Source organism: Penicillium subrubescens (assembly GCF_028828155.1).
Source record: "Penicillium subrubescens strain IBT 31985 chromosome Unknown utg000003l_segment0_segment0, whole genome shotgun sequence".
Classification (NCBI taxonomy): domain Eukaryota; kingdom Fungi; phylum Ascomycota; class Eurotiomycetes; order Eurotiales; family Aspergillaceae; genus Penicillium; species Penicillium subrubescens.
Window position 1 is genome coordinate 323,885 of NW_026643153.1, and position 24,669 is coordinate 348,553.

General features: G+C 47.6%; 4 protein-coding genes across 4 annotated transcripts; 1 reads left to right on the plus strand and 3 right to left on the minus strand.

Moving 5' to 3' along the window:
* Positions 1-7,835: 7,835 nt before the first annotated feature.
* Positions 7,836-9,676, minus strand: N7473_004283 (bifunctional metallophosphatase/5'-nucleotidase; the record flags this gene model as incomplete). The annotated part of the gene is made up of 5 exons (XM_057150223.1): positions 7,836-8,282; positions 8,322-9,012; positions 9,069-9,262; positions 9,315-9,525; positions 9,573-9,676. Coding segments are annotated over 5 exons (1,647 nt in total), but the record flags the coding sequence as incomplete, so codon positions are not given.
* Positions 9,677-13,091: 3,415 nt separating this feature from the next.
* N7473_004284 (uncharacterized protein) lies at positions 13,092-14,621 on the plus strand (the record flags this gene model as incomplete). Its single annotated transcript, XM_057150224.1, has 2 exons — positions 13,092-13,929; positions 13,990-14,621. 2 exons carry the CDS (start codon positions 13,092-13,094, stop codon positions 14,619-14,621), a joined length of 1,470 nt encoding a protein of 489 aa, XP_057010334.1.
* Positions 14,622-18,780: 4,159 nt separating this feature from the next.
* N7473_004285 (DEAD/DEAH box helicase) lies at positions 18,781-21,435 on the minus strand (the record flags this gene model as incomplete). The annotated part of the gene is made up of 1 exon (XM_057150225.1): positions 18,781-21,435. One exon carries the CDS (start codon positions 21,433-21,435, stop codon positions 18,781-18,783), a length of 2,655 nt encoding a protein of 884 aa, XP_057010335.1.
* A 9-nt stretch (positions 21,436-21,444) lies between these two features.
* Positions 21,445-22,809, minus strand: N7473_004286 (helitron helicase-like domain-containing protein; the record flags this gene model as incomplete). The annotated part of the gene is made up of 1 exon (XM_057150226.1): positions 21,445-22,809. The coding sequence occupies one exon, from the start codon at positions 22,807-22,809 to the stop codon at positions 21,445-21,447; it is 1,365 nt and encodes a 454-aa protein (XP_057010336.1).
* Positions 22,810-24,669: the final 1,860 nt, after the last annotated feature.

Genomic DNA, 24,669 nt, shown 5'->3' on the forward strand with positions numbered 1-24,669 from the left:
CTTCATACTATTCAACGCATCGTTGATCGCCGCATTCAGGCCGAGAGGGGGTGACGGGGCGGATTACTGAGTTTCAGCAGTCTTCAATGCCGCTGAGGCTTTGATGGCTATCTTGTCATCCTCCCTAAACGCACTAAGCCTTATATGGCAAAGTGGACAGTTGGGAAGCGTGTAAAGCACGCTTCCACTCAGGCTTTATCTTAGTTAGATATCTTCAAGATTACTCTATTTTGCTGGCATATGCTCTCGCTCCTCCTAGATTCTATCCCACATCTCAACAGCGGAGATGCACGGAGACGGATGGGTAGATGATGCTGCAATTGTATATCTGAATTTTACTAGTGTATCCTGTGTCAATGTCTTGTCTCGCCGTTGGGTTTTACCGTTTCTATTCAGCCGCTTTCGATGAGGTTCCTAATCATGTTGTGAATATGGTCGCTCTGAATTGAGAGCTTGTCGCGCTTCCAACCTGTTTACGTCAATTTTTACTACAAAATACTGGAAATTAAACGGTGCCGAAACGTTGCCTTTCCCTCCTTCGCACCGACAAAGCGTTGAATGTGGAATGAACAACCCTCAACAAGCACTTAATCAGACTTATAATTTCCCGCTCATTTGCACACTATTTCTCATACTTGAAAGGGCTACTTTTGATAAAAGCCAAGCCCTGGAAGCATTATATATAAGGGGTCAAGGTGACCCTTCATTTCGCGTCGCGATAACCTCAAAGCTCATTATGCCACGCATGGAAAACAGGGGGACCGCAATCGCTATTGGCTACCCTTGATCGGACTAGCTCTGCATACGACCTACGGCGGTGTATAGACGCCATTCGCCAATGCATAAAATCCATAATAAAGTTGACCGCTTTTCCTGACCGCCCGAGGTGGATTTGGTCACATGACCCTATTGATCTATAATAGGCCTCGCCAAAACCCGCCCACCGCCCAAACCCGCCCGCGAAAACTGTTGAATATTCCGGTTACTGAGATAGTCACGGGGACAGGAGCACGTACATGTATATATGTCTAGCTGTCTATCAGCCACTCTGTACCTAAGAACAACACAATCAACTCCCATATGCTATGCAATCATTGAAGCGTCACTTATAACTCAACAGGTTATGAGCCCGAAACTGCGCATATCAAACTGGAAAATTCCTCCTACTAAGTTTTCCCGTCAAGTGATCGCTTCATCTATTGACCAAACTGGAACAGCTTGCTTCAAACTTCAGCAGAGGAAACACATCGTTCATCTCCACGAGGAAAATGAACTGTGCGTAATCATCGCACAAATCTCCCAAACAACCATACACCGCTACCGACATCCATCAGACCAATCGTAGGATACACCACTGTGAGGCAATGAGCGACAGCCATCACACCGCCACAGATGATTGTCAGACCAATGATACCCTACGGTCATGTTGCACAACAAACAACGCCCGGCTACACCGCCGCACACACATCACATCACTAGATACACAGGCAATAACCTGCTTTCTTTAGCACACCGTTACCCTAGATGTTCCTTCTCAAACCCCCAATATCCTTGAAACAGTACAAAGTTTTTGTCCAACCTTATAAGAAGAAAACACGGATCACAGAAGGGGCACAACTGGATTGACGAAGAGCTCAGCCTGGTGTGCTATCTTCGAAACATCCGCTATTGGCGCTATACGCAAATACAGAAGACGAATTTCCCATCACTCTCCCGACACTCGGTCGGAGGAGCGTATAGAAATTTACCTCCAGAAGAGCGAACACGTCGGGCGCTCGCTGTTGCCTCTGTGATTGCTGATTGCCACCACACTACAGAGCACAACTCTCTACGTCAAGCTCAACCCGCACTCCCCAATCCGGAACAGGGGCCGAGTCATCTCAACTCACCAAATAGCGCTGCACTGCTGACCGCAACCAATAACAACTCTACCCGTCAATTTCCGACCAAACCGACCTATAACCTTTGCAGAGCAAAAATCACGATATACGGTTGATCGCATCCGCTTTCCTCACTTCTTCGAATCGTATAGCTACTATCTCAAGCCCTACGAGCTACCAGACAGCGATTACGTTCCTCCGTCGTATACACCTAGTCTAAGGTCGTCAGAGTGTTCCTAATCCGTTTATTCCAGTCAACTAAGCAAGGCGTCCAGCCTGGAACTTTTTGGTCTCGAGCTAAGATCTCCCGAATTATTCAGCAACACGCCTTCTGCCCTTTCGATCCGCTCGAGTGACTCTTCGCGCGCTGAATTCTTTAGTACCGAAGAGTCCCCTCACCATGATGGATTCGAATAAATTCGAACAAATAGGCTTGAACTCGTTCTACAATGCTATACCAATTCTCGATAATGCCAACGACTGGGCTCAGTGGAACTAAAAGGTCAAGGAGTTTCTTCGTATATCTCTAGTGGCTAAAGATGGACCGATCCTACCTATGGAAGAGGATCAGGCACAGTATTGGTCCCACCGCCAGACATTCTATTCGTTAATGATTGCGGCAAAGCTGACCTACAATGCGGCTCAGCGGATAAACGCCTTCGAAAGGACTCGAGTCTAACCCCTGATCAAGGCGGTCAAAGAAAACTCTAAACCAGAGGGCTCAGGGACATATGTCAATCTTCAGCGAAGGTATATGTCTCTTACCCGAGCAAAGTGTGGGAGTGTATAAGCCCTCGGGGCCGAGATTAGGAAGATCTATGCGGAAAAACTCCTGCTTGACCCCGCTTGTGTTACGTCTGAAATCGAACGAACCTTCTTTTTCTTGTATGCTCTAGGTCCGGAATATGAGAGCTTCCGCGACTATGTTTTCAGATAAATGGATATTGTCAATGATAGAGATGAAGAGGGAAATATCAACAATGTGACAGCTACGGAGTACTTGGAAATGGGCCAATCAGGGCAACGGAATCAAAAAGGGGAGATTGATATTGAATTGAGTGATTGAATGATTGATTGATTAACATGAAATGAGGGTGCTCATGGGGGTTGAAATACCCATGAGCTTACACGATAACGGGGATCCTCGGATGTTACAAATCCGGGATGCCCAATTGTAATATATTTGTGTTGGGCAGACATACTTGAGTGTTATCTTATGCATGCAGGTAGATGTCACTCTGCATGCTGCATGTTGTGATAAGAGCGCCGACCTATTCGGGTTGACAGGAAATATCACCAAAACCGCTCCTACATTCGACTACAATGAGAACAAGGCCATCGAGGAAGAGCATCGAAAAGGACAGCTAGGTAATAACCCTGTAGACACAAATGCGCTTCCTGCCCTTACGCTGAGCCGAAGCTTTGGGGACAACAAAAAGATCATACCGTCCTCAGACGGACAAACATGCCGAATAGAGATAAATAATGTCCCGTTCTGTGTTTTCTGTCGAAGGCCCTATCATACAGAGCCTGAATGCTTCGAGAAGAATCCCGATCTGAGGAACCCAGAAAAACGGAAAAAGGCTCGCAGGACAAGGTCTAGCGGTGCAAACGCCAACTCCAGTAAGCTACCTAAGAAGCGTGCTAGTACAGACAATGAAGACGACGACTCTGAGGGGCCGAGGAACCCCAAAAGACCTACCTTTATGGCGACACAAGTCTCGAGACAAGACATTAATGAAGCGTTCGGAACGGAAGTCGAAGGGAACTTTGCGACCTTAAATCATATTCCTAGTCTGATGGTCACGAAAGCTCTCTCAATCCGTGACGCCTGGATCGTGGATAGTGGATGCCCAGCACGTCTGCAACAACGCTTCGAGATTCGTTAAGATGGACAAATACGATGGCCCACCACTAAGGAGCGTCGATACCTCTACGGCCCCTTCCGGCATAGGAGTGGCAAACATCCTGTGCAATGTACGAGGCAAAAAGAAGTGGCTGGTTCTAGATGACGTCTTGTTCGTCCCGACCGCCTATGCAAACCTTATATCTGTGTTGCAACTTCTTAATCGAGGGGCAAATATTGACTTATTAAGCAATGGCGCAAAGATTCGGAATAAGTTAGATAGGGGGAACCTGTTCACTGTAAGCTAATATTATGGAGTTTACGCACTCGACCTGTGGTCGAAACCCGCTTTCCCGGTTTACCACTTCAGACCGCAATCGGCGCTTTAGCACAACAGGCTTGCCTACATAAGCGATGCAAACATTCAACGACTCAAAAGACAAGCCTATGGCATTCAGGACGTTGCACCACGCTAACTATGTAACCTATGCCTCCAGGGACGAATGACCGAAGCCCCCTATCGTCGTTTAGAAGTGAGCACAAGATCCAAATATGCTATAGAACTCCTCTATATCGATGTTGCAGGGCCATTTGAGGAGGGCCTTAATGGTAGCTGCTACTGGATGACTATTGTCGACGACTTCACTAGATAGGTTGAGATTATCCCTATACCACAGCGCCAAGAATTCGTTGTTGAGTCTTTACGGTATTTTCTCGATCACAATAAGCGCCCCGAGCGCAAATGCAGACAAATTCGTCTTGACCGAATCCCTAAGCAGGTAGGAGAAGAAATGGAGTTTATCCTCTTCTCAAGGGCAATCCATACCGAAGTCACAGGTGTCGATCAGCACCAAGAGAATAGAGTAGCAGAAAGAGCCTATAGGACAATCTACGATCGAGTCGGACTAACGCTCGCGCATACAAAACTACCGCCGAAGTTCTAGCCGGAGATTGCGCGGACGGCGGCCTTCCTCTCGAATCGATCACTATTATCTAAACGTAACATGACTCTGTACTAAGCTTGGTATAGTGACAAGCCTGACCTATCGCGGCTGAGAGTCATTGGATCTAAGGGCGAGTACCTTATTCCACCTAGACAAAGAAAGAAGTTGGCAGGACTAAGAATAAGGCGATGTCTGCTACTGGGATACGAAGGAAATACGAACTACCGTATCCTACTAGAAGACGGCAGGATTATTAGTACACTAAACGCAGAATTTTATAAAGTCCTCAATACACCCTCTACACAGACTATAGAAGATATAGGAGCCGATTAGCAGCGCTTACCTGGGGCAACGGCTGCTGCCTTAAGGGGGAGTGAGACGGTGGGACTAGTAAACCAACCGTCGGCAAATGTGCGATATGTATCCGTGCTAGCCTTAGGACGCTAAGCCTCCCTGGCGCCGTAAGGGCAAATACAGCCTAGATTATCGGACGACAAAGTGCAAGAGTATATACCTCAGCCGAGTAATAATAACTCGTAGCCTACTGCTACTGGACAAGGAGAAAGGACCTTTTTACTAACACTGAGTGACGATATCTTCGGGTCCTTATTATCTTCTTTGGAGGATTCTGTCCCGAAGATTGACTCACTACTCGGCGGTGACCAGCAATAAGGCGATGCTTAACAGGGGTGAATTCTATAAGATTAGCTGAATTATTCTAAGCTTCGAGAGGGTAGTGCAGAACATATCGTGCTATAAGGTATACTTAAACGTTACCCTGAACTCAAACTCCGAGAAACACAAATCTCCTAGGATATATCTGATTATAATGAAGAAGAACTTGTATTGATGAATGTCCCTAACGAGAATGTGATTCTAACTTTCTTGGCTGTAGCTGCGGAAGAGACTGAACCCTTTGAACCAAAGTCCCTTCGTTAGGCTAAGAATAATCCACGATGGCTCGAATGGGAAAAGGGAATGACCGAAGAAATACAATCGCTTAAGCAAAACAAAACTTGGGAACTCGTTGACTTGCCTAACGATCGCCGAGTCCTAAGCAGGAAGTGGATCTTTAAACTGAAAAGAGGAGCTCGCGGAGAGATCGTCTGCTACAAGTGTAGATAGGTGGTTAGAGGTTTCACTCAAGAGGAGGGTGTCGATTATGACGAAACTTTCGCCTCGGTGGTCAAACCGATAAGCTACAAGGCTCTATTCGCAATTGTAGCAGCCCTTGATCTCGAGATCGAGCAGATAGATGTCAAAACAGCGTTCTTATACGGCGAGGTCGACCACGAGATCTATGTCGAACAGCCCTACTACTCTACGGATGGTATATCTAAGGTCTGTAAGCTCCGCAAAGCACTCTACGGCCTAACACAAGTATCTCGTATCTGGTATCAGACTCTTACTAACTTCCTTCGGGGCCTTAGCTTTAAGCCTATCAACGCTGATCTCAGCATCTTTGTTCGGAGTAGTATGTATATTGCTGTATATGTTGATGACCTCTTAATCGTCGGGCTAAGTATTACAGAGATAAAAAAGATCAAACGAAGCCTTAAAAATCGCTTTTATATAACAGACCTAGGACTATGCAGCTACTATCTCGGTATGGCTATCCGGAGGGACCGGCAGAATAGAATCCTCTTTCTCAGCCGAGAGGCTTACGTGCATAAGGTCCTCCAGCAATTTGGTATATTAGACTATGCACCCGTCAGCACGCCTGTAGACACTTCACCTCTGCCAGAAAACGGGCCCGAATACGTCTGCCCCTTAAGCCTGAAGAATAAGTATCAGCGCATAATCGGATCGCTGATGTATATCATGCTTGGAACTAGGGGTGATATTACATTTGCCGTCTTAGCGGCAAGCAGACATTTGGCAAACCCTGGTCTACAACACGTGAAGCTCGGCCAACGTATTCTTCGGTATCTCAAAGGCACCAGATTTCTCAGCCTTATATACAAAGGCCCGCTCTAGATGCTTCGTGGTTTCATAGATTTAGATTGGGCTGGCTGTCGCTAAACGAGACGGTCGACGGCCGGATACCTGTTCAACATCGGAAGTGGAGCGATTAGCTGGCAGTCGAAACGGCAGAGCACTGTCGCCCTATTAACCTGCGAAGCAGAATTCATTGGCTAGACACAAGCAGTTAAGGAAGCTATATGGTTGAGGAGACTCCTTCACGAACTGAACATGAGCCAAGGAAAATGCGCAACAATCATTTGCGGCGACAATCAGGGAGCCATTGCGCTGGCCTCGAACCCTCAATACCATTCGCGTACAAACATATGGAAATCCAACGAAAGTGGCAAGGAGAAGTTCAAGACTCTGGGACAGTAGAACTGAGATATGTCCCAACAATGGAACAGATTGCTGATGGTTTGACGAAGCCCCTTGCCCGAAACAGATTTGAATGGTTTCGAAAGGGTCTCGGCATTGAGTGATACTCTTATGACGCACCAGCTTTCAAACCAAACCAAAACGCAACATGCAGGCACCCTTTCCCTCCTTTTTACCACGGGTTTTTGGGGGGTTTTAATGGGGCTTAGCAACCGTGATGAAGTGTCGCTGACATCCTTTATGACGAAGGAAATCAGCGAGTGGGAGTGTTGAATATCACGGTCACTGATGTAGTCACGGGAACGTGAGCACGTGCATGTATATATGTCTACCTGGCTACCAGCTTGTTTGTACTCAGAACACACAATCAATTCCTATCAACTATACAAACATTGAAGCGTCACTTATAACTCAACAGGCGGGTTTATAAAGCCAAAACCCGCGATGGGTTACCCGTGGGCGGGTAAAGAAATTGAAAACCCAACCCAAACCCACGTTTGGCGAGGTCTAATTCCGAGTTTCAGACTAAAGCTACCAGTCACGTGACCTAATTCAAAACGGCCTCCGCAGTATTAAAGACTGCTGAAACCTCGACACTGAGGAGCCTGCCCGGAATACATCGTTCAACTATTCCACAAGGATCCTTCCTTCCAATTGAGGAGAAATTGTTGGCATCCAGTCTGGTGGTGAATCTGCGTCGTATTGTATGGCTCTCAAGGTCTGAGTCCTGAAGCCTATGTTTCGCATCCATCTTCGCACCGCTCGCCGGGCAATAAATAAGCAATACTGGTGATCAACAAACGATGGCGATCCAAAAGACACACTGGTGATGGCATGTATACATGAATTTGGGACAAGAGGGTCATCATCGGGGTTGGAGCCCTCTCGTTTAGGATGGATCTGCAAGCCAGTCGTCTTTCCAAGGTTATTCGCCTTGTCGCTTTCTGGAGACGTATTGGGAAAAGGCGGCTCTGGCAAACCACCTTCAGTTTTATCGTATCGACAATTCCAGGCTCCGAGTACTTTCAAACCTAGGGAATAAGCTCGCAAGATTTTAACAATTTGTGCACCACTATCTTCCCCCACAAGTTCTTCCACGTCAGGGCGGTCAATATGTAGAGAAGAGAACCCATCCTTCCCTCGCGACATATACCCAGCGGTAGCGACAGTGTAAGTACGCTCTGATTCAATAGGGTTGCCTCCGACTCGCAGAAACGTGATTCTCGAACCTGGCGGTCCCCCCAGCCTGACACCGTAGCAGACGTTCGATACCTGGCAAAAACGACCTTCAAGTACAGGTAATTGACTTACACCATTCTCCAAAGCCGCAAGTAAGGCGTGGCCACGAATGCGTAATACTGTCACTGGGTCTGGGAACGGAAAACAACTCAGCATGTCTCTCAGCTTCACCACCCCTGGCGGGTATATTTGGTCACCGCGGATTGTCCCACCAGACAAGAGGGCACAATCAGTGTCATAGTAGAAGCGCAGCAAGTCGCAAATGAAATTTCCTAGGCTCGACTCACGCTGTCGCACGGTCGAGAAACGGCCATCAAGAGGATTAGATGTAAACAATATCGGCTTATCAAAGCCAAGGTCGAGACCAGAAGTGAGTCTGGCAGCTATTTGTAGTGTATCAGGATCTTCAGGAATTGAGCTAACAATATCTCTCCGTAAAATGTTGAAATGCCATCCTGAAATAGTGTCTCTGTCTCGGAATCCTTCAATGTAACTGAACTGTTTGAAGTCGCTTCCCGACCGTAGGATATGGATTCCATTAATTAATGTATGCGCATAGAGGTGATCGTGGCCGCCAAGAATGATATCGACAAGGTTAGAGGGAAGATTGTTCGCTAGTTCGAAGTCATTATGTTCGCGTTGATGCGTTAGAGCAACAACGAGCTCTGCACCTTGTTCTCGTAGCTCTTTGGCAAGCCTTTTGACTGTTCTTGACGGTGCTTCACAGATCAAATCTGGCCCGAAATCATCGATCGTGCGAATCCTGAGACATAAATTAGAAACAAAGATAAAACAACAGCCACATGAGAGCGAGCATACCATTCCTCCTCACCGAGGCCTAGCACGCCAATCTTGAGCCCGTTTGACGCTGTCAAGACACAGCTCTTCTGAAATCCTGAGATTAGGCTATCGCCCCCCGGAGCTGGACTGACGATGTTTGCTAGAAGCCAAGGAAAGCTACATTGGCTAGCCAGGTACTTGAATCGGGCAGCGCCAAAATCAAGGTCATGATTCTAGAAACATTAGGAGTGTGCAAAATCGTCAGTTACGAGTTGACAGACTCACACCCACGCACGCTACAGCAGTACCAATGGCGTTCAGAATCGGCACCATATGTTCGCCTTTGGAAATTGAACTTTCAGCACTCGGGCTGAAAGCATCACCCGAAAAGAGTGTCAGAACGTCGGACTGGTTGGAGAATTGTGGATGGGATCGATAGTAATTGACAACCGATTGGAAGCGAGCAATCCCGCCAATCGGCTCTACAGGACCGGGTCTAAATGATTTCGTTAGACAGCACCAACGGCGAGACGATGCGCATACTGAATATGATAGACATCGTTGAAGTGAATTAATCTTAGGTCCGGGTGCCCAGTCCGACCAGAGGCGTAAGTGACGGATAATCCGTCACTATCGATCGGTGACATTGAACCAGTCTGCCCACGGGCCACAACTGTTAAATCAAAAATGAAAGAAAAGTGTCCAGGACGAATACACATAAAAGAAAAATATGGGGTAACCATCCATCGACCCCTTTATAGAGATGCAAGGGACAACTTGAGATTATGAAAATGCTTCTTGTCCGTCACCGCCTTAGTTCTCTTGTCCTGTCCAACGGATTCATGTCATGCACTGTGCCAAAAATCAGGGCAAAATGACCTGTGTTTCAAGTGCTCGATCTGTACTTGAGAATGGACCTGCCAAGATGACACAGAATTTTAACAAGACGAGTAACAAGGATCTCTAAATCTATGCGGCTTCACGGTCTCAACCGCCTATGGCGAATAATGTGTAGGACGGGACTACGCTTATAGTGGGGATTTGTCCTAGGTTTTTTTTTTTTTTTTCAATAAAAGGCTATTAATCTCTATTGGCAGAATGGCCTATACTTCTAGCCAAGGTATAATAGGTCAAATTTTCGTATTTGGAGCTGCATGATACAGACACGGCGAGGTGACCTCACAGGGAGTGTCAAATGTTGTACACTAATGTCATGGCCAGGAAGCGCCAAATATCCAGCCACTCATTGTTGGTCATTATCCGTGTTTATCGTTCGACTTGTGATAGGATTGCGCCTATTATCTATCCATAAGGTAACTTGCTAAATTTACCTCACAACGCACATATACCTCAAGGGAGATCCTTCTTGCTTTATGTGTATTAAGGACTAGTGAAAACTGTCATTTTGAGGTTCGAGAGTATTTGAGTATTGGGCAATCCCAATCAGTCGGCAATAGATGCAGGCCGGTGTAAGGAGGCCGAGCAGCTCGAGGTACAGGTCTTTGGAATAAGCAAGACGAAGCTCGGTGAGGTCCATCCCTCTACGCTGACGAGAATGGCCAATTTAGCTTTCATGTTTGAATCTACTGGCTGTCTTTCTGAAGCGATTGGTTTCCTCACAACCTGTGTAACAAACCAGTAACGAATTTTAGGGCCTGCTCATCGCAACACTGTCTCTAATTCTGCCCTTCACCGCTCAGGAAGTGATCTGCATGCAAGCCTCGTGGACCATAAAGTTTTCGGGGCGATTCGGGGCGGGGCTCTCTGTTTCCAGCGGTTGGATATGCATGTCTGTTTACAGTGCCCGATCGTAATAGGCCAAGATTGTCTGCTAGCAAGACTTTGGCTGCAGGCGCACTCGAGCTGGCTACGTGGCTTAAGAAAAATTTCAGTCCATGGAACCTACAAATTATGAATCCAAAAAGTGCAATGTTATTTAAAAAAAAGGCGGTTTGTAACACCATCGAGTTTTCATGCGTGAGAAGATTTGAAGCCTGATTTGCTTTTTAGGATCTGCAAGATCGGCTTGATGATTTGCTATGTCATAAAGCAGACGATCATGGGGACCAGGATTGTATACCGCTGTTTGAGGCACTCCCGAAGTCGGTTGAGTCCAGTCGTGTCCCGTTACGCAGTCGCACGTCTATTGTCTGTCTCCGAGTCATTCAACATAATATTCGGCCCCAGTTATATCCTGAGCATAACGCTTGCAATGGCCACCTTCTTTATTGCCCGTGATGGAGATGTCTTATCAAACTTACGCAAAGAGCTAGAGCAAAAGCTAACAGAGGTGCCTCTCCTGAACTGTCTTTGAACAGCTACCGTTTCTCGTGAGCTTCAAGTGTCAATGTGAGGTGGTCAGGTATCCTCAGAACTATAGACTGCTGTAATTAATGAAACCTTCCGTTGAGACACGGGGTAGACCTCTCTAATTACTAACAACGTTGATATGAGCTGTCCGTTTTAAAAGGCTCCCGGGATTACGCCCCTAAGTGGAATGGAGATAGACGGTGGTCATTTTCCGCAAGGGGTATGTTTCGATAGAGTCACAGGATGGAAAGTATTGCTCCGGTGTAGATCACGGTATCGAGCAGCAGCTTCTTCCTGGCCACGTCGAGGAAATATCCAAAAATCCAATATTTTTTTGTCCCGAATGTATAACGGATGGTAAAGAGATGCAGAGATGGAACTTGGCGTTTCAGTGGGACTAAGACAATGCCCCGCCATGAAATATGCGCTTTTCCTCATCCTCCTCTCTTTATATGAGTACTTCGAGACTGCAATCCGCATCTATTGGATTCAAAGTAGCTTACGACTTACTGACTTGTATCTGACTAGCTTTTCTGAGGCGGCATTATATTTATGTCGTACTCATATGGTTCATTTCTTCGAGCTAGATTATCCTGGCCGAGGGTATGCAAATCCCACCCCTACGATCTCTTCTCATACAAAGTCGGTCAGTGATGCTTTGAAGCTAGTCGAATTACGTATAAAGATTATTTTTTAACTCTGGTGGACGCATGCCCATTGCAAATGACGGTCAAAAAGAGGCATTAATTAAGAGACTAGGACAGCACACAATCTTACAGAAATAGGTTTGAGAGCAGCGCTAACTTGGGAAACGATGGTTAAAAGCTAGTAATGATAAAAAAAGTCCAAAGACTGGTTAATTGCGTAGTATACTCGCCCCACAAAAGTAACAGCTTGACCTATCACCATGGAAAGCCTAGCGTCCCAGACCGAACTGCCCACCTCTTAGTAGGATACTCGAAAAGACGACTCGTTATCTTAATTTATCTATGAAAAAGAAGTAAGGAGTTAATAGTACCATTGGAAGAGTGTACGTGCTCGATTAGGTTTTGTAGAAGGTTCAACCCGCATAGGACTCACATGTTCATCCTGCAGATCTATCATGCAAATGCTCTCACGATTGATTCACGGATCTCTGTGTAACAAGATGGACATTTCTGCCCGAAGCTACCTATTGCGTGACTTGGCGATTGAGTGGAGCGACAAGGGATCATTGCATCCGTTGGAAGATATCCTGATACTGGTTGATACGCACGCTGTGTTGTAACATGCCAAAGTCCAAGCCAGTGTCAACCAAAGTATGATTAAAGCCCGTTGTTCAAGAATGGGGTGGAAACAACCAGTGTGGCAGAGGAGTTTGTATTTGCCGTGGAATTCAAATGTTAAATCTGGGTTTATTAGCGAATCACTTCTATAGTCTTCCCTTTTTCACAAATTTGATGCTACAATCACATGTGGTGGAGCTTTGTTTTGGAGAGATACTTTTGCACTAGCGAAAGCCACAAAATCGTGCATCGGGTCATCTTAACGCTTGAGGACCAACTCATCTAACCAAGCTAGCCTGGAATTGCTTCGTGAGATAATCCCTGCAATGCGATCGTATTGGCTGATGTGCTTGTTACAGCAGTCAAATATATAAATACCGGTTAATCTGCTAATAAAAGGGGTCATTCCACGATCATTCATTTCCGCAAATCTATTGCTCATTTCAACTTCCCCTTTGAAGCAGACGAACTTCGTTGACATTTCATAATGACAATCTCTGCGGAGGATCTCTTCGATAGCATTGGCGAAAAGTATGAGGATGCCTATGTCAACAATCCGGGTCTCGAAGAGGTTATACAGCTTGCCTTGGCAGAGCTTAAACCGGGTAGTCACGTTCTCGATGTTGGATGTGGCACTGGAAAGCCGGTTGCAAGCCAGGTTGCCCACGAGGGGCACAATGTCTATGGCATTGATGTCTCGCAGAAAATGGTGGATATAGCCAGCAGGCAAGTCTCTGGTCGGTTCGAGAAACAGGACATGTTGAATTTTGAGCCAAAAACCAAGTTTTCTGCGATATTTTCAGTCTTCTCCATGTTCCAGCTATCGCACATTGACACCTACTCCATGATGTTCAAGTATTCAGACTGGCTAAGACCTGGTGGCCTTCTCATTCTGGGGACCATCCCTAGCACAAGCCTCGTCAAGGATCAGAGTCTTTCTGATTCCACGGGACAAGTCTTTCGGCATGTGGAACTTCCATTCATGGGGAGGAAGGTTATTGGGACTGTATACACCGAGGATGGATGGCGGAATCTGTTTCAAAAGGCTGGTTTTGAAATTTCAGTAGAGAAATTTTTCTCCTTTACTGAACGGCAACCATACAAGGATGAAACCCAGGAACATTACCTAATTATTGCCAGAAAGGTTGTGGATCACGCTCTTATGGGACCTTATCCTCTTCCGAATTCATATCGTGGGCCACATCCACTGAGCGAAGGATCTTGGGCACCTTTTGCGGAGAGGCTGGTTCGAGACGAGTTCGACGCCGTACTGAACTTGTTGGAGAACAACCAGGATGTCCTGGACGTGGGTAGCGGTTATGGAAGTGAGTTCTATTCATCTTTGCTTCTAGAACACCTCTGACTGTGTTGACATTTGTCTGTAGAGCTTCCAATAGCTATCGCCGAGCGTGGCGGTAACGCATATTCAATTGAACCCAACGCGGAGCGAAGTTCCCTTCAAATGAAGCATGCACATAACGTCGAGGTACGGGTTGGATCGGCTGAAAATATCCCCTTCCCGGACGGAAGATTTGATGCCGTCGTCGCTATGTGGGTAATGCATTACGTGGATGACTTGGAAAAGTCGCTCCGGGAAATGGCCAGGGTCGCGGACATTACCAACCCCAATGCGCGACTTGTGGTCGTCCAAGGTGCGCCAGACAACCAGCTCGTGAACCTACTCAATGATGTTTGCGCTCCTTTGAGCGCTGAAAATAGCCGGATAGATCATCAGGGATATCTTCTGCATACAGCCGCCAGAATATTCTCAGAACACGGGTTTGGGAAAATTGAGACCTTCCGAGTCAACGCTTTCTGCGCCTTTCCAGAGGAGGATATGATGGAGAGATGTCAAAAAGCAGCTGAAGTTTTGGTTGGATTTTGGTTCAAGCAAGACCCTAATTATGAGCAGATGAAGACGGCGCTCATCCCCCATCTAAAGCTCCATTTCAAGGACCGCCCGCATGCTATCGGTGACGAAGTTGCAATTCTTTCAGCTAGACCTGTTCCAAACTAGGAAGCTCGGGAACTAAGTTGTAGTGTTTCAGTGGGTTTGCAAAGAACTGGCCAGGGAAATTTAGGCAAATTGTTTCACAACACTGAAGTAATAGGATATTATGTTTTGCTTTGGTCCGGGTTTTTGTCAGGGAAATGTCTGTTTCCCCCTTCCTTTATGTGAATACAAAGGCAACTTATAGTTTTATCATGCAATGAAATGTTGTGGTATGTCGATTTGCTGGTCTACTGTGCTTGTGAGTAGAAAGTGAGTATTCGCGGATTCTATTGAGTTTTCCATTATGTGACGAAAAGCAACACACGAAACCATAATGATACTAGGCCTTTAAGTGGAAAAATTCAGAGCATGTTACATTCATCATACAGAACAGACAAGTCCTTGATTCTGTGACTCGCTTCAAACGGTGTTCGGGTTCCCATGTACATATGTAGTAAATATAGTGAAGAGGGAGATCTAATTCAACGAGGGTCTCGAGGCCTGCCAAAGCGGTAAAAATCGCAATTTATCAGCAATATCCCGTGAGATGTATCTTGAATTGAGCCCACAAGTGCCCACTATCCCAGCACAAATAAATCTAGGACTAAGGCTAGTCAAACTTCTCACATTGTGCCTTTCAATCAATTTCAGAAAAAGTCTTACAATGTGTGATGCTCCAGAAATTCCCAGTGTACTTATGGCTTGAGCAACAGCAGGAGACGTCCCCTCATCCAGCAGCAGTGATTGCGCCTGTACCTTGAATCCCTGCCTCTGCACCCTTTCTGAAATACTCTTCACAGCCTTGACTAGTTGCAAACGTACAATAAACATAAACTGCCAATCCTCCCAGCCGCGAATTAAAGCCAATTTTGGCACGTACAGAACATTTCTCTACGGCGTATTTGCCGTACCAAATGTCATCCGCGCAGAAATTGTACCTGTACGGTAGAAAGAAATTGGGAGTGCTGCGGACAGGTCAATGGATACCCGGTGAGCATTGATGATGATACAGAAAGTGAAGAAGGAGAGTGAAGGAGTTCAAGGCCCGAGAAGGTAGCCTTCTTATGCATAGTCGCCGTCTCCGAACTCTACTGTTACTTGTGATTGGAAAAAATACACCTTGAATCAAGCCGTTGTGGAGGGTGAAGTTCATATTCAAAGAGCGTTAAATATTATGAGCGGGCTGAATAAACGGACTCAGGGTTGGAAAAAAATAGGAGGTGGCTGCACCACTACCGATGTCACAAGGCCTCGAGTGTGATCGACGGCTTATTATGTCTGCGGTGTGGGATGATCATTGCAAAGAGCATCTTGACGATCCAGAGGCACTTCTTCGATGTGACCCGTTGATGTTCCGCAATGCCCCCATCAAGGCAGGATTTTGTCCGTTCTGCTTAGGAAACGAGAAAATATGTCCATCGAAGAGAATGGTTCAGATTTTTGTAAGCCCAGCAGAGTGGCACGATCACATTGAAGCCCACTTGAGTCAATTGAATGGCAACTTTAAGTGTGGGTATCCTGCTTGCTTGCTGGATTTTGGAGCATGGAGGTTTTGACATATCACCTTATTGATACCCACTGTTGGCGGCCTCGACGTGAATCGCCTAATAAGAGGAAGTATCAAGTTGAAGAGACTCCTTGACTGGGCTTTAATGGGGAAATTTCGATCATGTACGGGGCTAGGATTGCCTCTTTGTCTTGGTTTGCTGTGCCTATCTTTTCCATGGATGTCTTTGGGGTATTGTGACACTACGCTAGTTACAGTGGTTGGTTGGTTGGTTGATATCATTTACCCTGACCCCTCGCAAAGAAAAGTTGAAACCCTGGATTGAAGTACAAGTGTGATGATCGTTCTCTAACTAGGCCAGTATGTGCAGGTATTTGTAGTCACAGTAGCTGCCTTCTGCCTAGAGTGTGGTGGCAGCACGATATCTATACATCACCTAATCTGGGATCCAACTATAAAAGCGATATGCAGGCTAACTCAACTATATATCTTCGATTACTAGCCGTTAACCCTCGCTTCGCTCGGGTGGTTTTCAGGAAATTGGATAGTCCGTAAGGTAATCTCAGGAAGGCGATAAGCGCTGAAATAGGTGAAAAGAAAATGGAGGTGCTCATCAGGTTTCAATTTCAATTTTGTTCCAAAGATCAGACATGTAAGCATTTTATTATAAGGTTTTTCCTTGCGTTCTTTGTGAACGTCGTTTCAGAGCTGGAGTGGGTTGAGGATCATCCGTATCCGACCATGTTATTGGAGTTTCATCATCTTCTATGGTTGTAATTTCTGTATGGATAGGAGTGATCGGGCCGTTGGGGGTGGGAGTAATCTCGTCTTGGTCTGGAAGGGTCGAAATCGTACCATGGAACTGGGATGAGCTGGACGGCATGGTGCGGCCAGCACGTTGGTCCCAACGGTTGGCTAGTTTTCGTTTACCCTTTGGTGAAGTAGAATTTGGTGGTATAGGGGGTGATATGCTGGGAAGGAAGTGTATATCGTCCGTTAGTATGGCCAGTTGTTGGTTCTCTTTAGTAGTGCCGAATATGGGCCCCGTAACGAATGTCTGGGTTTGTGGCACTAACAAAGGGAATTTCGCCCATCGTGGACCATTTCTGAGGTATGCAGCGATTGGGAAAGTGTGCTGGTATCGAGTAGAACTATTGTAGACTGTTACTTGTAGAGAATAGTGCAGTAGTGTTGAACCGTTGTTGAGCTCCCCTGCGTATTTATCAATGACGCCTAGGAAGGTGACGGTCGGTTGTGCAGCCTCAGGACAGTGCATAAAGTATGAATCAGAGTCTTCATGATCTCCAGGATGTCTAGAGAAGTTCAGCAAGTGTTGTGGAGACTCCTAAGCGGTACGTACCGATCAACAGTGTGGGCGTGGAGTAGAATGTGGAATCCTTGGTCTTGTGTCGTGGCTGTGAGGAAGGAACCCTAGGCGTAAACAAAGGTGTTTTCGTGGTATATGTCCGATCGTCCTGGGTCGGAGAAGAAACGGACTAAAGTTAGTATATCTTGTTGCTCTACATCGTCTGATTGAGCGTCTTTTTCGGGAATATTGAGAGAAATGCGCAGTTGTAAAGCAAGTCCCTTTCCGGGTCGTGTTGGATCTGGTTCGACTTGTTCAATGAAGTCTCGAACCTGTAAAATTGCAGGAAAGCTTTTATTTAATGGCATATAGGCGATTTGGGTTGAACTAAAGTAGGGAGGCGATTGAAGGCTTGTTTCTTAGTATTGGTGATAAAAGAAAAGGGGACGACTATCCAAGATGTTGTAACATGGTGAGAACGGAAGGGGTTCTTTCTTTCATAGCTAAAAAGGCATCTCCTTGGATGCGGTTGTACGACCATGAGATGTCTTAAGTATCGCAGGTTGCAAGGGTTGAAAAGCAAGTGACGCATACTGGTAGCTCTTAGGGGCCATCTCTGACTATGAAGCAAATGGCAGAGTTACATTGTGTAATAAGTGGATTTATGGAATTATAATGATTAGTCGTAGTGATGCTAATGGAAACAATATGTTTGGTTGCCTACGGCGGTGCGTAGCGGCCATTCTCCAGTGCATAATTATTAAGCAAGATTTACTGGCAGAATTTACGACCAAGTCACGTTTCTCCACAATTAAACTATGTACTTTCGAAGTAGCCACATAATCTCTCATAAGGGCTTATCAAATTCACGTTTACAATAATCTATCTAACTCATAAGGGCTTAGTTATGAGGCAGAATTAAGGCTAGCTTAGGAGGGGGAAGGGGGTGGAAAAGGGAAGAAATAATCCTAAACGGAGGTAGAGGAGGCCAAGTATTAAGGAGAGAGAATGATCACATGACTAAGATTCAGGGATTTTCACGTGATTTTGCCTAAAAGGTAAGGTATCAGTAGAAGGGCGGACCCAGAGGCGGTCAATCATATACATGATTTAGCACCAGTCTTGCTTAATAATTATGCACTGGAGAATGGCCGCTACGCACCGCCGTAGGTTGCCGAACCTTGTGTTAGGTCGCCAAGACCCTGGTGTTTCGGTCGCAAGGATTTGTAGACGTGTCATTCGTCATCACTTCTTGTTCACCTTCCTCCTCCTTTGCGCTCATCACTATCTCCCTCTCGCTTTCTCTCTCTACCTTTGCTCTTGCCTTCTGTATTTTGTACCTTCGATCAGTGATCGCTGGCGTATAGTAATCAAGCCGTAGAATCGAAGCGTTGTAAGACCTCTGGAAATACGACATTTTCTGTTGTATCTAGGCCTTCCTCGTGTAGGACTGATAGTTTGGCTACATCTGTCACCCTTGAGAGCGCGACGTACAGCTGCCCATGGGAGAAGGCTGGTACACGAAGGTCCACACCCACCTGTTTCAATGACTGTCCCTGACTCTTATTAATCGTCATGGCAAAACAGAGACGGATTGGGAACTGCACCCGGCGGAGAGTGAAGGATAGCTGGCCCTCGGTTGTTTCTAAGGGGATACGGGGGATTGTGTGCTCCACCCTTTTGTGGTCGCCAGCGATGATCCGGGCGGTAATGTTCCATCGGTATAGACCGGTGATGATGAGACGGGTGCCATTGCAGAGGCCGTCTTCTTGTCGTAGATTCCGGATCAGCATAATCGGGGCACCGACCTTCAACGCTAGCATGGACGGTGGCAGGCCTGGCATATTGATAGAATGTAGATATTCTAGAGGTTGCTCTGTAAGTGCTGGTTGATCCCTCCCAGAGCGATCCTGGGCACGGTCTGCGGACCAATAAATCCTCGACTCGCCAGGCATGCGACTAATCAGCTGGTCGTTGAACACCGCCACGGCGTCATTACGGATGGTGATAATGGATCGTTCAGCAAAGAACTCCAGGTCCCCAGTGGTTGTCGATAGTGCTGTGGTGGGGTATACAGCATCACAGAGCTCCTCCACTGTATCGGATCGGGGGATATACTGGGGCAGGGTGATAGTGCCTCGTAACTCTTCTCGATAGGACATTGTGAATAGATATTGCCCGTAGTCTGCATTGACGCCTATTAGCGGGAGACGCATATTTCGATGTAGCTGTAGAACTGTTAACTGTGGCCAAATTGAAGACCGTTGTAAGCACGCAGCTACCGTCCTGGTTCGGCTAGATGGGACTACTATCGGCAGGGTCTGTGCAAAATCACCACCTATCAGGACTGGAAGACCACCAAATAGACGGTCGTCATTACGGGCGTCTTGTAGGAGACGATTCACCAATTCTACTGCATACCGGTCCTGCATCGGGACCTCATCCCAGATGATCAGAGCCGTTGTCCGTAGGCGGCGGAATTTCGCAGATCTTAGCCGTAAAGTCGAGGTCGAGTCCTCATGTAACTCGAGCGGGATACCAAAATAACTATAGGCTGTGCTGCCATCCGGCAGTAGGGTCGCGGCAATGCCGGACGAAGCAATACAGGCCACATCGAAGCCCAAGCGCCGCAGCTCAGCGTAGATCGTACGGTAGAGGAATGTTTTGCCAGTGCCGGCAGGGCCTTGTAGATACCACGCAGAAGGCCGACCGTCAAGCACAGTGGATACCACGGCGGAAAAGATGGCCTGTTGATCATTGTTGAGTTGATCACGTAACTTCGCGGCCGCGGTGGTTAGGCGATCTAATGGCATATTATGCAAACCCTCTCGGGATGACGGCTGGAAGGCCGACCAATGAGCTTCCGGGGATGGCATATAATAATCCGCCAATGTCTTACTCTGCCTGGCCAGCAGTCGGCCGATCAGAAACAGGCCAAAGTCTAGATACTGTTCTCTGGTAGAAGTGGCAGGTAGCTCTCTGCCAGCTTCCGTGAGGCACTCCAACTGACGGTGCAGGTCGTCGCATAGGTGCACTTGGAACTCATCCCAGAGTGCCGGTGGGTCCGTAACATCACCATGCACGACAGCAACACAAAACTCATTCCGTAGAGATTTGCCAGATGCGAAAGTCATAGCCTCCGTGAATGTGGCCCGCCAGTGGTTGTCATCCTCTAGCAGTCCAAGCTTCTTACAGGCATCACGGAATGTCCGCTCTGTTGATCCAGGGCGTACGGTCCTTAGATCCTCAAAGCTTACAGCATCATGCCGGACCGTTGATAGCAGCCGTAGATAGAAGCGCTCGCCGTCACGGGGACTCACATGGTACATCCTACCAATAACAGTCCCATTTTTCCGTGGCCGCCAGACCCTCTGGCACCGGTCCCAGATGCAGTGCCGTAGCATATCCTGATATAGATACGTCGGGCGGCCCTGCTGGCGGGCAACAGTATTGTAGTCGAAGTAAGCCATCAATAGACTCAGCGCGTTATCCATCCGATGTCGAATATCATCAACGTTAGCACCGGTCGGAAAGCGGACTGGCTGCTGACTTGGGAGAAGGACCGGGAGCGCCAGCACGGGCGGGAATTCCTCATGGACTCGGTATCCCAGCAGGCGCCAGATCGCCTCCGACGGTCCGATGTACCGGCCCTCGAGATATTCCGTAATCTCGTCTGTAAGAGTAAGCTGGACTGTAGCCCGATCTGGGCCTTTATAGGCGTATTTAGTGATATACTTAACAACCTCGACACCGCGACAGAGCTCAACGTTGATGTGGCAGTTATAGCGGACCGTGAGGTACGGGTTATATGGCACCACCCGGCTATTATCCACAGTGACCTCACGGCCCTTCACATGCTTGGTAAATGCCATATCAGGAAGGTCACGCCGGCGATACTGGGGGTATCCATGCTCATTCGGGATCGTCTCAGAGGTGAATGGCTTAGGGAAGCGCTTACGACAGGTTCGTTCACCCGTAGCAGTGTCACTCGAGGTACAGGGGGCCTGTAAGCCCTCACCACACATGCGGACCATTTAGTCACGGACAATCTTGCTGAGTTCCGGATCCACCACTGGATCGGGTAGCTCAGCACAGACCACCTCATCTATCATTGAAGGGTTGTGGAACTGGTCGCTATTTCCCAGGAAGAGCAGTAAATGGCAGTGAGGGAGGGAGCGCTTTTGATACTCAATTGTCCAAAACCGGCCAGTGGAAGGGCCAAAGATACCTTTCCTACAGAGTTGCAGGAGAAGGTCTTTTTTCTTAAGATCAAAGACACGGCTGACCAAATCCGGGCGATCCATGGCAGTTTGGCCAGGGAATAGCTCCCGTGTAATCTCATCCCAACTTGGATTGGCCGTCATAGTAATAAACAACGTAGGCGGCCCCAACTTACGGATCAAAGCAATTGCATCTTGACAGATCTTCTTCATGAAACGCGGGCTGCCTATGTGCGATGAGGGTAATATCACACGCTGACCGACCGGTGCAGTTATCATAGCCTCCGTGCCCTCAGTGGCAGTATCAATACCTGCCTCCGCTAGGTGATCTGCAAGGCCTTGATAAGTATCCGCTCGGATATCGTCTTGATGACCACTAAACCAACGCAGTCGGGAGTGCTCAATTGTAGCATACGTGTCGACCCAATACTGGTGACCTAGCCGACAGGCACGGTGGATTGGATTGAAGTCATCAGACCGAGTAAATACGCGGAAAGCATGATATTGACGGGCTGTTATACAGTTCAAGGAAGACGTCGCTGGGTCATGGTCCGGGTCGGTATCTATATCTACCATGTCATGTAAGACAGCCGGTAGATCCATTTCCCCATCGTCAGGTCCAAGGTCGTCTACTTCATCCTGGGCGGCATTATCCCGATCACGGAATGTCAAACGGAGGCCCCAGGACCACCCGGTATCCCCGTGAGGAAAAAGTAACACATAATGCAGAGGTAGATACGCCGCATGGCTGGGATCCACCCTACGAAGGGCAGCACGACCCGTATCTGGGGCCCGTAAAGTCAAAACCATATCCCGGTACGTTCGCTGACCGAAGTCTGGTGGCGCGTCTGGGATAAACGCTGCTACCTCGGTCCGTGTAGGCAAGTTATGCGTGCGTGGATCAAATTTTCCTTGGAGGATGATACGCAGATCGGGGGATAGTATCACATCTATAGGGGTCCGGCTTCGGGCGGCCTCGATTAGCTGCTCCCGGGCAGTCCGGTAGATCCCGATGAACGGGTTATAGCGGTTTAGCTCGTCAGTGAGCCTCGCTATGATAGCGGCGGAAAGCGCACTACGATTTCCATTCGCATTACCGGCACCTGACCGCTGTGGCCTCGCGCTGGCTTCATTGCGCAACGGATCAGGATGGTGGCCTATTGGTCCTCTAATAGCCATAGCTGGGCAGACGCGGGAGATACACCCTCCCGGGGCTCTAGTGGCCCATGTATATGAAATAGCTCGCCGGCCACTAAAAAGGGTTTGTATGCCCCTTCGACGCGTTGATCCGGAGTATAGGAGATAGAGGTAAACGCGAAAGCCGAGTTATATTGGCGGATCCGGTCTCGGAATTCTTTTGCGCGAGTATCATCACTTGTTAAGAGCCAGCGCAGGTAAGGCGGCGGCGGCTGGATTGGGGTTAATTGAACAGCCCCCTGTTTGCAGCAGCGAGACAATAAAGGATTAGCCTGGGATGAGTGAATGTCCCGCTCGGCAAGCCAGTAAAGAGCCTTGCAAAAACGGCAGGTGTATTCCATACGGCCAAGATCATGTCTCTGTATAATGCCGGGGCGGTACTGGGAGCGGAATCCTACCGGCACCATTACAGCGGGTCGGCAACCCGGGCATAATTTAAACGGCTGGCGTCGGCGTGCTAAGTCGATAAACTGGGAGAGAGGGAGCAGATCACCACACCGTGAACAGGATTGCATACCGGTGCGGCCTGGTGGGAGGACTCGATTCATCGGCGGTCTGCATGTAACGCAATTGGTGAAGGGCTCGGTGCGGCGCGACCGATCGACGAAAACCGATAATGGGTATGTTGTAAAACAAAAGGAAGCTTGATTCTTCTTCTTGAGGGAATACATGAGGCTATATATACAACATGAAGTCCAAGTTGATTTCCAATCAACTTGGTTCTTCCTATACATAGAGCAGGAATTATTTCCGATGTTGCGGCTTCATTCCTGAGCAGCAACAGCCTCCCATCACAACATTCCCCCTCAGGATCACCTTGCTAGCGAGGCGATACTGAATACATGCACATCGGTCAGGCCTTGGTAAAACCATTCAAAACCTCGAAGAGGAGAAATAGTGGAAAGAGCGCCATCGCGGTTACACCCTTTCCTTTATGTGTTCTTCAATGTCAATTCCTAACAGGTTGCAAAACTTGGCGAATGGAGAGGGTCCTAGAGGTTTCGTGAGTCCATCAGCTGCCTGTTCTTCGGTTGGAATGTATTCGAGATTAATTTCTCCTGAATTCAGAACGGCTCGCTGGTAATGGAACTTCACGTTGAAATGCTTCGTCCGTTTGTGAAACTCAGGATTGCGGGAGAGAGCAATAGCAGATTGATTGTCGGCCATGATGTTGGTCACCGGTGATCGAAACAGATGGGTTTCCGCCAGGAATGTGCGGAGCTATTGCAGGTGAAGAATAGCATTGTATTGGCTAATGTACTCGGCGTGAGTCGTGGACGTCGCTACTTCCCCCTGTCTTTTGGATGACCAGGAAACTGGCGCTCCTGCAAGTTTGAATATATAGCCGGACGTGGAGTATGCACTATCAGTGACGACCGAGCCACTAAAGTCGGCATCGGTGTATCCGATCAACTGCCCGCTGCGGTATGTGATGCGATAGAATTGCGTAGCCTTAATATAGCGTAACAGTCTCTGCAGTGCGGCCTGATGATGCGACTGCGGTCGGGATGTGAAGCGACTCAAGGTCCTAAGCGTAAACGCGATGTCAGGGCGCGTACCGACTATAAGATACATCAGTAACCCGATTGCGGTCCCGAACCGAGCCTTCGTATCTTTATCTAGGTCGCTCCTGTCGGAAACGTTATTCAGGAGAACTTTTGGAGCTATCGGTGTAGACTTCGGTTGACAGGTCTCTATGCAAAAGTCGGAAAGTACCTTTTAGATATATTGATGTTGGTGAATCGAAATAGATCCGTCCGCGTGGAAGTTAAACTGAATTCCTAGGAATGAACGCGGGGTTCCTAGATTGTTCAGCTTGAACTCCGATTCCAGGGCTACTCG